This window comes from Canis aureus, chromosome 4 (assembly GCF_053574225.1).
Source record: "Canis aureus isolate CA01 chromosome 4, VMU_Caureus_v.1.0, whole genome shotgun sequence".
Taxonomy (NCBI): domain Eukaryota; kingdom Metazoa; phylum Chordata; class Mammalia; order Carnivora; family Canidae; genus Canis; species Canis aureus.
This window is the reverse complement of record NC_135614.1, coordinates 43,964,659-43,981,668: the sequence shown is the minus strand read 5'-3', so window position 1 is coordinate 43,981,668 and position 17,010 is coordinate 43,964,659. Positions and strand designations below refer to the sequence as shown.

The 17,010-nt window shown below is 40.6% G+C and overlaps 1 protein-coding gene across 1 annotated transcript in view; it reads left to right on the top strand.

The window, feature by feature from the left end:
• Positions 1 to 17,010, top strand: part of DOCK2 (dedicator of cytokinesis 2) — a 397,956-nt gene that overhangs the window by 31,474 nt on the left and 349,472 nt on the right. Inside the window, exons 4-9 of the mRNA XM_077895573.1 lie at positions 629 to 684; positions 1,177 to 1,273; positions 4,256 to 4,404; positions 9,451 to 9,586; positions 11,647 to 11,801; positions 16,524 to 16,605. Coding sequence (XP_077751699.1) covers positions 629 to 684; positions 1,177 to 1,273; positions 4,256 to 4,404; positions 9,451 to 9,586; positions 11,647 to 11,801; positions 16,524 to 16,605 — 675 coding nt within the window. The remainder of the gene's footprint in view (positions 1 to 628; positions 685 to 1,176; positions 1,274 to 4,255; positions 4,405 to 9,450; positions 9,587 to 11,646; positions 11,802 to 16,523; positions 16,606 to 17,010) is intronic.

Genomic DNA, 17,010 nt, shown 5'->3' with positions numbered 1-17,010 from the left:
CTCACGATGTCTAGCGCAGAAGCATATGCCTCCAGTGTGTACACTGGTTAATTTATGAAGGAATTTCCAAGTAATTTATAAGCTTCTCTTGTTAACTGAGCCAAACTTAGGGGGCAAGGAAATAAGACACTTCTTCCTTCCTCCCTCCTGACATGCTGTATTGGGAGGCATGATCCTGCTCTGCTCTCCAAAAAACAATAAAATAAGTCCAGGGAAAAATATGTCTCATCAAAATAGCCATATGCAATCAAGGGTACTGTTGCTTTAAGACCTGACGTTCCAGCTATTCATGATTGTGAAGGGTGACTGCTTTCCTGGAATTGGGCAGGACAGGGAAAGACAGAGCACATTGTCTCACTTAGCGTGAGTCTTGTATGTGCTCTTGTCTTGTCCCTCTGCCAGGAGTGTCCACAATGGGACAGGAGCATCCTTGGGAACCTAGGGCTGTTATAGTATTTAGAACAACTGGTAGAGAACTGATGAGAAGTAGACCTAAGAGAATGAATTATTCCTGTAAAGTTTGAGGGTTTCACTTATCAATTATTTTTGGGAAAAAACATGAAGGCCTGGGGTTAGTTATTTCTGTAAGGATATGCCATTTTATTTTATTTCATTTTATTTCCAACAGGGTATTTTCCCTAAATCCTTTATCTACATCAAGGAAGTGACAGTGGAGAAAAGAAGGTATTTGTTATTTTTCACCAGACTTGACCCTCAAGGGCTCATAGATGTCTCTGTCCTGTCAGCTCTGAAAACCTGGCTTGGCAGATGTGAATCAGCTTATCCCTCTTCTCCGTGCCCATGTTTATTTGTGTGTCTCTTTTTTCCCATGCAATGGGAGATCTAATCCAAATTGATTTCTGTTCAGATCTGATTCTGAGGGGATATTAGGAAGTTTGGAGAATCAAACTTTTCACTGGCAGCTGCCTTTGAATTATATTAAAGTCGATTAATCCTGAATAATGAGCTTGCAAGACCCACCCCAGTGAAGGAGGACATTAAAAAGGAAGTTCCTTGTATTTGCATAATGTAATTGGTGTGGCTATTGGGGATGGTTTAGTCTTCTGCCAGCAAGGGCCCTTTCAGCAGCTGCAGCTTAATGCAAATTTGCTAGCATTTTATCTTGTTAGCACCTGGGTCTCAATTTCACACAATTTTGTCTCCCACCTTAAATAGAAATATCGAGAACATCATTCCTGCAGAAATTCCTCTGGCACAAGAAGTGACAACGACACTTTGGGAATGGGGCAGCATCTGGAAACAGCTCTACGTGGTGAGACTCAGAACCCTGCTCCCTAGTATGGAAGCTAATGGCAGTCTTTGCTTTGGTTCAGATTTGGAATTTGGCTATATAGCAGGGCAGGCCAAAGTAGCTCCAGTGACATAGTAGAACAAACAGTATGAGTACATGGAGGCCCAGAGAGGTTAGGTAGCTTTCTCAAAGCCACACAGTGAGCTTGTGACCCAGCCATAATACATGGGGGTCTGAGGTGATCCTTCTGTTTTAAAACTAGTGCAGAATTTTTTGTTAAAAAATAAGCTTCCTGTAATGGGACTCTACATTTTAATAAACCCTGGGGATTTTGATTTGATAGTCTGTTGACAATACCTTGAGAAATACCGTTCTTATATATTAATCAACTAATGGCTATTGTCCTTAGATCTATGAAGAAGTTTTGACCCTGGAAAAACAGAGTGCATTTTGCACTTAGTTTCCCTGTATTGAAGCAAATCTAATTTTAAATCCTCCTTTGATGCTTCTAAAGCTCCTAATGAAAGCAATTAGCTAAGAAAACCATTAAGCTGAGAGTGAAAATGTCAACCAAGGCTTACTGCATGTCTGTTACAGCACTGTGCACACCTGCTGGTGTACATACGCTATTTGTAGACTTAACTTTTATGGTCATAAATGTCGACTCCCTTGCGGATACTTCATAATATATGGTAATTGGCACATCCAATTCTATAAGTTTCCCAAAAGTTGATATGAAAGTTTAGGTGGAAAACAGTAACTTGAAGCTAAAGGGGTTTATTTTATTTTATTTTTTTAAGATTTTACCTATTTATTCACAAGAGACGCAGAGAGAGAGGCAGAGACACAGGCAGAGGGAGAAATAGGCTCTATTTAGGGAGCCTGACGTGGGACTAGGTCCCAGGACTTCAGGATCATGCCCTGGGCTGAAGGCAGGTGCCAAAGGGTTGAGCCACCCGGGCATCCCTAAAGTGGTTTAATTATTCATCTCCACTACCCCTTTTTAAACATCATATACACCACACCCTGAAAGTTTGTTTTCCCCTAAGAAATCTTTGAATATTAAGTCCATTGTGCCCTTTACCCTAGTAAGGAGAACCTTAAATCTCTGGTATTCCAATATCCTCTTCATGATTCTAGCCATGTCTGCATACCACGTGTATAATATTTACTTAATACTTAAATTGGCTCCCTTTCTAATAAACTTAAATAATTTATGTAAGAAATTTCACAGCATTCCATGTCATTTCAACAACAATTCTCAATTCTCCAACACCAGCTGGATGATCTATAATCTAACACTGACCACCCAGAATCAGTTTCATATTCCATAGGTTAAAGACTCAAAATTACAAGTTTGCCCTCACTTCAGATGCCAGTTGCAAGTCTTGGGTCCCTAGGCTACCCACACTTCTGTCTAAGCTTAGTACAAATTCAGAGGTTCATCATTCCTCTCCACCTCCACCTCAGGTCTCCTAATTCCCTAGAACAACTTGCAGAGCTCTGGAAAGAGCTATACTTATGATCACTGTAAAACAGTAAAGGCTACACTGTAAAGGCTACAATGCAGGAACAACCAAATGGAAGAGAAGCAGATAAAGGAACTAGGATGGGAGTAAGCACAGAGCTTCCATGCCTTCTCTTGGCATGCCACTGTCCCTGCACATAGATATGTTTACCATCTGGGAAGTTCTTTAAACCTTGTTGATTGAGAATTTTGATCAAAGTTTCATTACATGGGGATGATTGACTAAATCTTTGGACATTGGTGACTGAGGTCCATCCCTAGGCTGTCTCCCTTCCTTGAAGGGGAAGGGTTAGGGGAGTGGGGTTAAAATTTCCAACACTCTAATCACATGATAAATTCTTCTGGCATCCAGCCCCCATCCAGAAGCTGTGAAGGGGGCCACGAAGAGTCATGTCATTAACATAAACTCAGGTATGGTGAAAAGGAGCTTATTATGAATAAGAAAAAAAGGTTCTTATCACTCAGGAAGTTCCAGAGCTTTAGGAATTCTGTGACAAGACCTGGGGATAAAGAACAAATATATATATATATATATAATACATATATATTTATATGTATATTTACATATTATAAACATATTTATATATAACATATATTTTTATATATTTAAAAATTATATTTATATAATTATATATTTATAAAAAATATATGTTATATATAACAAATATATACATATTTGTTATATTAAAATATATCTATATGTATATAGATATGTTAAAAATATATATATATATAATTTTATACCACACACGCTTTCCCAAGTGCAAAGCCAAAGTGCTTGGCACAATTAGAAGAACTTTATTCAAATAAATACAATGAAAACAAGGCAACGTTATTAAATGCTTGCTATAGTACTAGTCAAAAGCTCTGAACTCAAGACCTCTCTCTCTTTGTTAAAAAAGTAATTGGTAAACATGAGAGAGGGGTTAAAGACATATTACCATGAAGCCACGCCTTTTTCCTTCCTTTATACAGAAGGATAGAAGGAGAATCACCATATAGGTCCATGTTATTTAATGTTGTGTCTTTGTATCACCAGAAGCCATTGTGTCCTACAGGTTGTGCACATCACACTTGGGGGAACACTGCCCTAGATATAGGCCTTTATCACCAGAAAAATAGCCCTGGTTTGTGCCCTTGAAGAGCCTGATCTCTGGGACCTGCATTACAGAAGATATTCATGGCATTTCCACTCCTCGAGTATCTGTTCTGATGGGAGTCAGAGATCACCCTTTCTTTAACAAGAAGTGATCAGGATTATTACTTTCATTTCTGGAAGTCTCTGTGGCCCAGTGGAAGGAAATGTGTAGATGACAGAGACTACCGCCCAGTCTCTCGGTAGCTGGGTGGGGGCCAGGAGAGATCCTCAAGCCATCCATGGCCCCTGAACATACTTCACTGACTGGCACAGTTTGCCGCATAAATGCCCACACGCCCTTAGCACAGGTGATTGTGCATTGTTTCCTGTCTTGTAGGCCAGCAAAAAGGAAAGGTTCATGCAGGTGCAGTCCATGATGTATGACCTGATGGAGTGGCGGTCCCAGCTCCTCTCAGGAACTCTGCCCAAGGATGAGCTGAAGGAACTGAAGCAGAAAGTCACATCCAAAATTGATTATGGCAACAAGTAAGCCTCTCTTTCCTCTGAGAAGATGCTGTCTTCTCCTACCCACCCCCCTTCTTCCCTGTCTCCCTCCAGAGAAACCTGGTTTCATTTTGAGATGCATGTTTACCACTTTCTATTTGAGAGAAAGAAGGTTGTTACCAGTGCAGTGTTTGTGTGCCTTTCTTATCACCCCTATGGGACCTAGGGACATGCAAGTGGAAGGAGGGCTTGCTTATGCAGTGGTTATTACCAGGCTGAGAGATTTACGGCACTCATTTAGCCTATTTCCAAGGGGCTGGGGAGCACAGTCATGCTGGTTCACTTTTGGCTTAGTTGTCATTTTATTCCTGTACTTATAAAACTCCCTCTTAAATCTCAGTGTGAGACTTACTGTCCCTTCCCCCATGCTAAATTATCTGAGCCATATGCCATCAGCTAACTCATATGCATAGTTACAAAAGTGTTTCCTCAAAAGGGAAGAAGTAGAAAGTGGTTAGAGTGTGAATGCTTGCAGTTAAGGAGAACATGAAACAATTTTTTGAGGCAAGACAGCCCACTGATAATAATAGTAGTGATAATGATATTATAAGTAACACCTAATCTGAGCTAATTATGTACCAGGCTTGATGCTAAGTGTTTTACATTCACTGTCTTATTTAATTCTTATAATAACTTTATGTGGCATGCAGTTTTATCGTCTGCCTTTATTTTTAGATGAAAAAACTGAGGCTCTTAAAGAGGTCAGGTAATTTGTCCAGAATCACATAGCTAGTAATGGCAGAATTGGAATTTAGACCCAAGCAATCTAGCTCCAGAGTCCACAGGCCTCGTTACTGGGCTACCTAGATGCATTTGAGAACTGTAAAGGCCCTCCCTCCCTCCTGGCTATTTAGATGGCTTCCAAATCATACTCACCTGCTTATTCATCCCGATAAAAAATATGTATTGAACATTCATGATTGGTCTGATACCTTGCCAGCTGTTGAGGCTGTAGAAATAAAAGCTCCTGTCTACTAAGGAACCGCAGTCTGGTTAGGAGTAAGCTACAAGTAAACTGTTGATATGAATTGTGATCAGTTTGATGGCTTATGAAACAAGAGTACCCTTAATTCAACTTGGAGAAGGAAGTCAAGGAACCCTGAAGGTGGTAACCCTGAGGGGAATTTTGAAAGACAAAGAAGTATTAAGTAGGCCAAAAAAAAGGGAAGGTAGGAGTGCATGAGAGAGCATGGCAGGTTTAGAAGATTGTGAAATGGGTCAGAAGGCTGAGCCACAAGGCCAGAGGGGGAAGTAGAAAGAGCCCATTCAATGTGATAAGAAGGAAATTTCCAGGCAGCCAGGCTTTCTTGCCCTTTTGTCGTATGCACTAGGAAGATCCATGGGCACTAGGAAAGTCAACAGGTCTAACATCCAGCTACTTCCCATCCCAGGAGCACAGTCCCTCTGCTAGTTCTCCTGCTGGCAGCTAGCAAGTGTGTCCAAATCTGCTTATAATGCACATCAACCTCAAGTGACAGGAAGGGTTTGCCACACAGCTGCTGCCACCATTGGTGCAGTGATATCTCTTAGTCGAGTATAGTTATAGTTGGGAGTGTGAGTATCTAGGGAGTTTTGCTGCTTTGTAATAATGGCATCTGTGACCTTCAGGTGTTGTTTCTTCACGAGGATCCTAAGAAAAAAGGCCAAGGATGGAAGAAATGACCGCTCACAGGAAGCCTTCTCTGATTTTTCCTTGTCCACCCCTGGCTGGGTTAGGTGCTCTTGCAGGCTCTTAGAACCTTCAACAATAATTACCCCCCTACTGGTCTGTCTCCCCTGCTGTGATGGGACCTCTGTAAGAGCGTGGCCATCTCATTCATCTCTCTGTGCCAGGAACAGAATCTGCACATGGGAAATGCTCGATGATATTTGAATAAGTACATGAATGGTGGTGATTGGAGAAGGAGGAGGAGAGAGAGTCCTTCCCAAGTCAGCTGTTTCTCTATAGCATTGTCGAGACCAGCCCTGTACTTTCAGTTTCATTCACTTCTCTTTGGGGAAGTGAGAGGCATCCTTGGAAACAGAGACTCTGAGCTAGGGGGCCCCTTGCTTCTCACCGCTCTTCCCTGATGAGGCAGCTAGAAGGGAGGGAGATTTGGACACCTTCAATTATCACTGGCCTGATGTGTTGGGAGCTCCGAGCTCTGATATGGGGTGGATGGCTTCCTGAAAGCCAGAAGGCCAGACCTCTGGGGAGAGGTCAAGAGCTGCATGAGGTACACCACCTCATGCTGTGAGAGTCAGGGAAGAATGCCAGAAATTAAGTGCTGGAGGACTGACCAGAATCAGCCTATTTTTCCCATTATTCACTTTGTTCCTTCACTCAGACATCAGACGTTTGTTGACCACCTGGTAGGCCTCTAGGACACATATATTTATAAAATACAGCCACTACCTCAACAACTAAAAGCAAGCAATGAGAACCAATAATAACTTACTGACTGTTAACTACCTACCAGGTGCTGTTTTAAGCACTTTCCATGCATTAACTCAGATAAATCTCATGACAACTCTATGAGGTACGTAGGTGCTATTATCATCCCTATTTCTCAGATGAGGGAACTGAGGCTCACAGAGTGATTAAATCATTTTGCCCCAGATGACTGAAATTTGAACCAAGTAGCTTGGCTCCAGAGTTCAAGTGTTTAACTAATACTGCATTCTATTGCCTCCAAGGACCATGTAGATTAAAACAGGAGAGAGAAGTCAACAGACACTTGAGTAGGAAGTCATGCCTTTCATAAGAGCAGGAAGCATGGACAAGAGGGCAGTAGGAGACAGGAAGTTGACTGACACCAGGTTGGAATCTAACAAGACCAATGGGAATTATTAGGTGAAGAAATTAGAGAGAGGAGAGAGAGAGAGAGAATGAATGAATGTGGGAGCAGCTCAGAGATTAACTTGAACACAGAGAGGAAGCCAAGAACCGTGAGGGGCCTAAGTGCCAAGTAAAGGAGTTTAGATTTGTCCAGAGGATGATCAGGAGCCACAGAAGGAGCCATTTCTGTTTTCATTTCCATTAAAATTTTTTATTTTTGAAAAATGCATACGGTGGAGCCTTCTTCCCCTACTCTTGTTTTGTGTACATCTTGGCACTTTCTTGAAGAGAAGAGAGCAGTGTGGGTCTATCTCAGAGGAGAAAATGTCAAAATGCTCATTTCTCCAAAGCAAATGGTCTGCTGTTCAATTGGCAGCCTCTCCTGACCCTGGGTTATGGGAATCCTGACAGTCCTGGCCTGTGACTACTAAAGCTTCTAAAATTCCACATGAGACCAGTAATGGGCAAGCTCCTTGGTTTTCAAGGAGTGAGGAATCCTCAAATGACTCCTCCAAATCCCAAGATAGCTCCATATACCCTGGAGAATGTTTTATTCATACATTTTAGAACAAAATCCACTTGATAAATTTTGAAGAGAAAGAGCTAGAGAGACCTTGGCATTAAATTATGTATTGGCTATGCTCCATCTTTTCTGAGGTCACACGAGTCTCTGCTCAGCATTAGTTGAAAGCATTTATTCCCCTTTAACATTGCCCATTCGGCAGCATGGCTGTGCAACATTACGAGTCATATCTAGTTGGAAGTTAATTTCGTAATGAATGTGGACAAACGGGTGAACCTTGGTTCCCTTCTGTTTGCATTTGGATGAGATGAGAGATGTGCTTCTCAATCTGATTCTCAAATAAGAGATGGAAACTTAGCCTCCTTCATTTGTCCTTGCTGCCCTTTCCGAGTCTGGTACTCAGTAATGGTGCCTAAGTAGGAACACTGTTGGTCTTCTCAGAGTCTCATCATCCCACTTCCACCTACCTTCTTTGTATGGACAGCTGAGGTCCTCTTTCTCAACATCAAGTGCAAAACAACTTCAAATCAAGGCCTTTACAAACCTACTCCTGGTCCCCTAACCCAATATACTCCTAAATGCCTCCCATCTAGAAAGTATACCGTAGAGGTTAAGAGTGCAGACCAGGATGCCATATTACTTTTTAACTAGCTATGTGATCTTGAGCAAATTAATTAGTCCTCATATCTTTGGTCTTTTCTTCATTTGTAAAATGAGGTATTAGTACATAAAAACATTAATGTACATAAAACATTTAACATCCATGAATTTACAGCAAGTGCCATGTGTTTGCTGTATCATTGATGCTGATCAGAATGGCAGATGCAAATTGAAACAAATCAATACCAAGCAGGGGAAACCTTGTGGCCTAGAAGTCCAAGAGCTAAAGAGCAAGCTGTAGGTAACAAGCAATATATCTGAGATTTTTCTCTAGCAACTACATTAAAAAATGTTGTTGAATAGATAACATATGAATACCTTCTCTGCTATATATTATGTTATGTTTATTATATTATAAAACAAATTAAGATAAGGCACATGTCTCCTTTGACTCCTCTGTCCCTCTTGGTCCCAGGGTCCTACTCCTCCTCACAGGTAGCCATGTTGGTAGTATTGGTGGTTTGGTGCTTTTTATCCAGACCTTTCTCTCTTTTCTTGTCATTCATGTATATGCTCCCGGGTAATATATCTGGCTTGGTTTATTTGTTTATATTAACATAGTGTATGCATTTGTCCATACTTTATTTTTTTCATTGAGATATATCATCAAACACATTAAAGCTATATCATATTTGTTATCCACTGCTACTTGGAATTCCATTACAGGTCACAGTTTATTTAGTTATTCTCCCTTTGATAGACATTGTGGTTTTGTTCAACACTTTGCTGATGCAAGCAGTGCTGTAACACACGTCCTCATTCAAATGTGGATGTTTCTCTAGATTCAGCATCGCAGGAAATACACATTTTAAGAAAATTTAATACACACTGCCACAGTACCACCCAAAGAAGCTGAAATGTACCAGTATGCCCTGCAGCTGTGTGCAAGGCCATTAATATAGAGCTGTTTCATGGAAGTCTGCAAGTTTCAGAGACCAGGGGAACTTACTAGTATAAACTTCTCACCAACGTTTTAAAGTCTTAAGTCTCCCCTGATTTATCCTCACTCTCTGTTTTGGCTTTTCAGAATTCTTGAGCTGGACCTGATTGTCAGAGATGATGACGGAAATATCTTGGACCCTGATAATACCAGCGTCATCAGCTTATTCCATGCCCATGAGGAAGCGACTGATAAAATCACAGAGCGCATCAAAGAAGAAATGGTGAGCTTTGTAAAATAGGCTTTGGCTAAGTGAGGCAGTCATTTAGCACATCATAAACTTCAAATAATAGGCTAATTAATCAGACTCTATATGATTCAAGGAGACATCTGTCCTATGACCTTAGATGATCAGTAACCTCATGCATTTTATTGTGTTTTTGTACTTGGGTCTGTAATTCATTCTGCATCCATCCCACAGGTAGTTTAATGCAAGGCAAGTTTCCTGTTCTCATGGAAATTTCGTATTTCAGAAAGGAGAAAAGAAGAAAGGCAGTAAGAAGTAAATAAATTAATGGACAAATTATTTTCAGATGGTGATAAGTCTCTAAAAGGCAATAAGCTAGTTCTATATGAATTGGAATGAATCAGGAGCTATTTTAAAATGTAACATAAGGAAAGGCCTCTCTCAGAAGAAACATCTGAGTTGTCACTTGAATGATGTGAAGTCACCTGGGTAGATCTAGGAGTAAAGTGTTGTAGGCACAGGGAATAGTAAGTGAAAAGGCCTTGAGATAGGACTGTGTTCTGAATGTTCAAGGAATAGAAAGGCCAGTGTAGATAGGGCATGATAGCAGTGGGAACATATAGGCAATGATTTGGAGAGGTAGGGAGCAGCAGTCAGCTCTCTCAGGGCCTGAGGGGTCATGGAAAAGACTTACGATGTTATTCCAAGTGTGGTGGAAAGCCAACAAAAGATTTCAAAGAAACAATTTTTTTTCAAGGTTAACATAATCTGACTTATGATTTAAAAAATTCTTTGATCGCTGTGCATTATTTGAAAACAACTTTATTTTTAGTTTTATTAAGATAATTTTCACACAAAATTAATTCATTATGAACTACAGTCTACTGAATCTTACTAAAATATAGTGTTGAGTGAACTCCACCATGATCATTATATCGACAGTTATGTCACCCTGAAAAGTTTCTTTGGGTTCCCTTGTAGTTGATCCCCTTTATCAGTCTCTAGGCCCAGGCAATCCTTAATTTATTTTCTGTGATTGCACTTTTGCCTTTTCTAGTTTGATATAAATGAACTCATACAGTTTTTGTGTTTGACTCATTTTACTCAGCCTGGTGTTTTTGAGGTTCATGTTACGTATATTATTTTTTTTTTCTTTTTAATGCTGAGTTGCTATACCATCAACTAGTTGTCCATTATTGGACATATGGATTGTTTCCACCTGGGGGCTATATAACTAATACTGCTACGAACATTTGCAAACATATGTGTGGACATATATTTTCATTCTTTTTGAGTAATACCTGACAATAGGATTGCTATATTCTATAATTTGGGTATGTTCAACATTTTAAGACACTATCATACTATTTCCCAAAGGGTTATACAATTTTGCATTCCCATCAGCAGTATATGAGAGTTCCAGTAGCTCTGCATTCATTCAACACTTGGTCTTGCCAGTCTCTTAACTTTAGCCATTCTAGTGGTTGTGTGGTAGTATCTCACCATGTTTTAATTTGCATTTTCCTGAATGACTAGTGATTTGAGCATGTCTTCATGTGCTTACTGGCCATGGCCATTTCTATCTTTTTTTGTGAAGTGTCTGCTCAAATATTTTCCCTACTTTAATTGGGTTGATTTTTTAATCATTGAGTTGTAGGGACTTTTTGTATGTCCTAAATACAATTGTATACTTGTATATACAATTGTGTATCTGTATTCTAAATACAGATTCTTCATCAAATATATGCTTTGTGAATATATTTTCCCTGTCTGTTCCTAGCCTATTCATTTTCTTAAATGCATTTTTTAAAAAGCAGAAGTTTTTAGTTTTAATGAAGTCCATTTAAGCATTTTTTTCTTTTTATGGTTTGTGTTTTTTATGACACTAACTTTTATGAGGAAGATTGGGGCTAAACAAAGGTATTTCCCAAGATGAGAAAATCAAAGCCAAGAGAGCCAAAGTGACTTGGCTTAGATCACGGGAACTTTTGTTGATAGACCTGGATATAACACAGAAATCTTCAGGCTTGAGTCCTAAGTAGTGCTAGGCTGATTTTCTCCACTTTTCTCCTTTTTTTCCCCCCTCCAACTTTTAGTCAAAAGACCAGCCAGATTATGGAATGTATGCCCGCATCTCCTCATCCCCCACCCACAGCCTCTATGTCTTTGTGAGGAACTTTGTGTGCCGAATTGGGGAAGATGCTGAGCTCTTCATGTCTCTGTATGACCCCAACAAGCAAACAGTCATAAGGTAGGTGTTCAATGTTGCCTGACTACTCTGTATATGGGAGATTGGAATTAGCAGAACACAGAGCATCTTTGTGGAGGAATTCCCACCTGGAAGAGAAACTGAGCCTGAATATGTGGAAATAACTTCTTGTAGGATATGCAAACCAGGTGGAAATATTATTCACTACCAAATTTTTCCAATAGTGTGGTTATAGTTACACAGGAAGTTTTTGTAAATAGGTTTTTCATTCTGGAAAACAACCAGAAAAAATGAGATTCATACAGGTGGCATTGGATAAAATAAAAATACCTACTTTTAAAATAGGAGGTGAGTGGGGGGTTACTGGGTGAAATAGGTGATGGGGATTCAGGAGTGCACTTGTTGTGATGAGCACCGGGTGATGTATGGAAGTGTTGAATCACTATATTGCATACCTGAAACTCATATAACACTGTATGTTAACTAACTGGAATTAAAAACTTAAGTACAAACTAAAAACAAAACAAAAGCAAAGCAAAATAAAATAAATGAAATAAAATGGGAGTAAAGAAGTAAATGAAGAGAACTTCCTTTCCTCCAGGGAAATATCAGGCTAAGAATGTGGGCTTTGAAATTTGCCTGAGTTCATATTCTGGCTCCACCATTTACACTTTCTTAACCTTTACTCTTTCTTAACCAAAGTTGCTCATCTTTGTAAGCCCCGTAGAGTTGCCTATTTGCAAAATGTTAGTGCCAATCTCACCGGGTCATTTCTTTCAGACTTTAATGAGAAAAAGCATATAAAGCACTGGATTTGACACACAGTACTCCAAGTGGCAGTGGCTATTATTATTACTACTTTAACTGATTGCTCTTGAGATTGGAGAAAGTAAGGGAACTTCTGGATGCCTCAGCTTGAGGAAGTGAGAACACCTTTTGAGAATATCCAGGGAAAAGACTGTGGTACACCTCTAACCTTGACCCTCTAACACCTCTAACCCCTGGCCTCTGCTTGTGGCTCAGACCATCGTTCCAGGTGGCGACCCTGCCAGTCTCTTTCAGTGGGCTTTTGGGCCAACACATAGTCCCATATTTGAGGTCCCATATTTGAAGTCCCAGTTGACATATTAGAATGCAGCTGGAGCATAATCCCCCCGCCTTTATGGAGAAAGTGTTGTCTCCCTAGCTTGATTGTTACGATGATTAAATGAGATCATGTACAGCGCCTAATGAATGGTAGTAATTTAGAAAATAATGGCTCTCCTGGAGACATTTGTGAAACATGGAGGGGCTATCCATCTAAGGAGACAGAACTGAGGTCTGTGCATGATCTCATTTAATTCTCATTAGTCCACGTCATTTGGGTGAGAAAATGAGATCCAGGAAGGTCAAGTGACTGGTCCAAAGTCATACATATTTATTAATGGCAGAACTGAGATTTCTACTTAGGTCCATCTATCTGATTCCAAAGACAAGCTAATTCCCACTTTATTTTTTTTAAAGATTTATTTGTTTTAGAGAGAGAGAAAGAAAAAACATGAGAAAGAGGGGCAGAGAGAGAGGGAGGGAGAATCTCAGGTGAACTCTGTGCTAAGTGCAGAGCCCGATGTAGGGCTTGATCTCATGATCCTGAGGTCATGACCTGAGCTGAAACCAAGTGTTGGACACTCAACCGACTGGGCCACCCAGGTGCCCTCAGTTCCCACCTTAGTATGTCACCAAGGAAAAAGTTGTATAGAATATCCTGAATGGTTCTCATTAGGATTTCAGCGCTGTCATGGTAGAAAGCTATTCTTTATAGCAAAACTAAATCCCTAATATTAAAAAGCCAACCCAATTCACCTGGCTAGGCCTCAGTGAACACTACAAGTGAGTGTTCCTGCTCCCTTAGAACACACTTGAAATGATCTTTGTGCCATAGGCCCCTTGCCATTCCCTGCCAGCTATTCCCAAGGTACCTCTGACAAAGACTCTGAAAGCACTCATAGGACCCTTCCTGCCTCTCAGAAGACATGATTCTTCATGATCGAATTGACAGATTGCCTGGCCTACTGGCCCATCTAAGTGATGGATGATCTGGACCAGCTCTGTGGAAGGAAGCAGTGGATCAGTGACATGGCAGCTCTGTTCCCTGATGTGCCACACCAGATGATATGCTCAATGGGGCATGCCTGAGTGATGCCTCTGAGAGTGCCAGAAATACTGGAACGCCCTCAGGAAACTGAGAGATGAGGAAGACGGGGAACAAAAGGGTCAAAAACCCAAAAAGGGGGTGGCAGGGGAAGTAGAAAACAAAGAAAGATGAGAAGAGGCATGATACAAGAATGGGGCAGAGGAACTTAGAAGTACTCCCTATGTTATTTTGACTCTAGATTGCTGTTCTTCCCCTAAAATATAAATTTTGTCTACTCCTGCCTAGCCAGGGTTGACATACAATGGCAAGGCAAGGCATTCCTTGGCAAAGGCAAGTGAGGGCATTCTCAAAGTGGTCCAAATGTGGACTGGGGACAATTTGGCTGAGGCTGGGCTTTCAGTGTTGGGATGAATTATGGTCTGATTCCAGTGGATGCGAGAAGAGATTTGGTTTGGGAAATTTAAGGTAAATTTCTACAAGACAAAAAAGAAGCAGCTTAAATATCAGGTCAGTGGCAAGGCTCATTTTCCCCCAAAAATGCTCGAGGAATTCGAATGGTCCTCCCCTTTCTTGGAGGAGTGTCATGTGTGGTAGGTCCCACCTGTTTTGGTGCCAGGTGGGCCTTTGGATTTAGCAGCCAGGTCTTCTGTGCAGGGATGAGTAGAGCCAGCTTAGTCCCCTAGGTTGCTTTTTCTTATTTATTATTGCATTTTCCCTAAGAGAAAATTTTTGGTGCTTAATGTTTAGACCTAACCATCACTTGGTGCTACATGTAATCAAAGGTCCTGGGAAATACCCAGGTATTTCACTATGACATTCTGGAAATAACCAATTATTGGTTATTGGCTCAGTCAGTTAAACATCTGACTCTTGGTTTCAGCTCAGGTCATGATCTCAAGGTAGTTAGATCAAGCCCCATGTTGGGCTCTGTGTTCAGCATGGAGTCTGCTTGTCCCTCCCCCTCCCCATCTGCCTCTCCTTTAGCATGCATGCATCTCAATTGAATAAGTAAATAAAATAATTTTTAAAAAGAAATTAAAGAAGGAAGAAAAGCTACATTTAACTTTTTAAAAAGATTTATTTTATTTTATATATAGAGTGTGTGCATATAAGCTGGGGGCAGAGCAGAGGGAGAGAAAATTTTCAAGCAGACTCCACACTGAACATGGAGCCCCATCCATGCAGAGCTCAATCCCAGGACCCTGAGATCATGACCTGAGCTGAAATCAAGAGTTTGTGGATTAGCCAACTGAGCCACCCAGGAACTCCAGAAAAGCTACATTTACCTTGATTGAATTTTAACCAGTGGTTAATCCAGAGCTGTGTTCTTTTTTTAATCAGTTCCATTTCTCCTTTAAACTTGCTCAAACTATCCTCATTATTCTTCTAGAAGTAAGTAGAGAATGTAACAAGATGTTGGAGAGAACCAATTTCTAAAAACAAGGCAATTCCCCTTAACTTTAAATTCTTATTATGCTTTTTTGGGATTACTTGTTTTTTGAGCTTTATTTTGTTTTTATCCTAATTCAAAATACTGGGCATTTATTTAACACTGACACAATATATGCTCCTATATGGCATGGCAAACCTTATGACTTAACTCAGCAAACTTAAGTTTCTTTTAAGTAAAGAAGTACTATACTTCTCAATTTTCCCAGTGTGGCTGGACTGACTAGTATGAACCTCAGAAAGTGGCATATGGTTGCTACAAGATGCAAGATCATATGTCAGAACTGTGTGACTGTCCCTCATAAAATCCTTTAATGGGTATCCATTACTTTTAGGATCACGTCAAAATCCTTGGATGGCCTACAAGGCCTACATGGTTTGGCCTCTCTAAGTTTTCTCTTATCACTTTCTCCTTGGATCTATTTTTTAGATGCATCAAGCTCCAGTCTGCCTCAGGGCCTTTGAATGCATGTTTGCTTTTCCTGAGACATTTCCCTTCCTCACTCTCTTTTCCTGACTAATTTTATTTACATGTCATATCCTGGGCAAAGGCTTCCTAACCACCCAGATTAGGCCAGACTTTTCTGATATACATTATTGCAATACCCTGAGCTTTGTCTTTTTAGCACAATTGAATATAAATAGTTGTCACAACTGCATTTAGATAGTTATTTAAGTGTATCTCACATAATGGCTAAGGCCATCTATGGCCCATCATAGTGTGATGTTCCATTCAAAGAAACAGTCCTATGTCCAATGGATAATTTTTTAAAAAATCAAATCTTTATTTAGTCTTGAAAAGGGAATGAAATGGGAAGGGTAAATGCATTCTTAATGTCCAGCAAAACATAACCAAAATCCTTTCTCCCTCAGTTCTCCCACTCCTAATTCTACAGAGAATGCTGTTGCTCTTAAAAAAAATTAGGTAGCTGGGCCAGAATTTGCTTAGCAGATAGGGGAGGGAAAGAGACTGTGAATGTACATGTTAGTGATTCTTTGTCCCCTGTCTCTGTTGGGCAGAACTGCGATCACTTAGAAAGACGGAACAAGTCTGTTTCAAACACTACCAAGTCCTCAGCAGCCAGTATTTGTCGAAGCACACTATAGAGGCTCAGTGCATATTTTTACCAAAACATTGTTGAGCCCCAGGCAGTAATGGGTTGCCGCTCTTCTTCCCACAGTGAGAACTACTTGGTGCGATGGGGCAGCAAGGGCTTCCCAAAGGAGATCGAGATGCTCAACAACCTGAAGGTGGTCTTCACGGTGGGTGTGCTCTGTCTTCTTATCTGTCTTCCATACTCACAAGGGTATGATCTTGGAAACAAAGCCAGTCACTTGGTCAGGAGGGAGCTTGACTTGGGTGCAGATCTGTGTTCTGGGCTTTCTGGAGAGATTCAGAGCAGACAGGGAGGGGGGTTGCTGTGTGCCCTTTGGAAGCTGTTAGGAAGATGGATCTGCCTCTCTCTCGATCTCCCTCCATCTTTCTTTCTCACTCACATGCACACCAAGAACACATGCAGAGTACTGTGTAACAAGTACAGATCGTTTCCAGCAATAATGTCTACGTGGACTGGGTATAGCAGCTATTCTGATTTATCAGTTAATTCATGGTTAACCTGAGTTTCTGTCTGGCTCAGACTTTCTGAAAACCTCTCTAAAATGTACCAG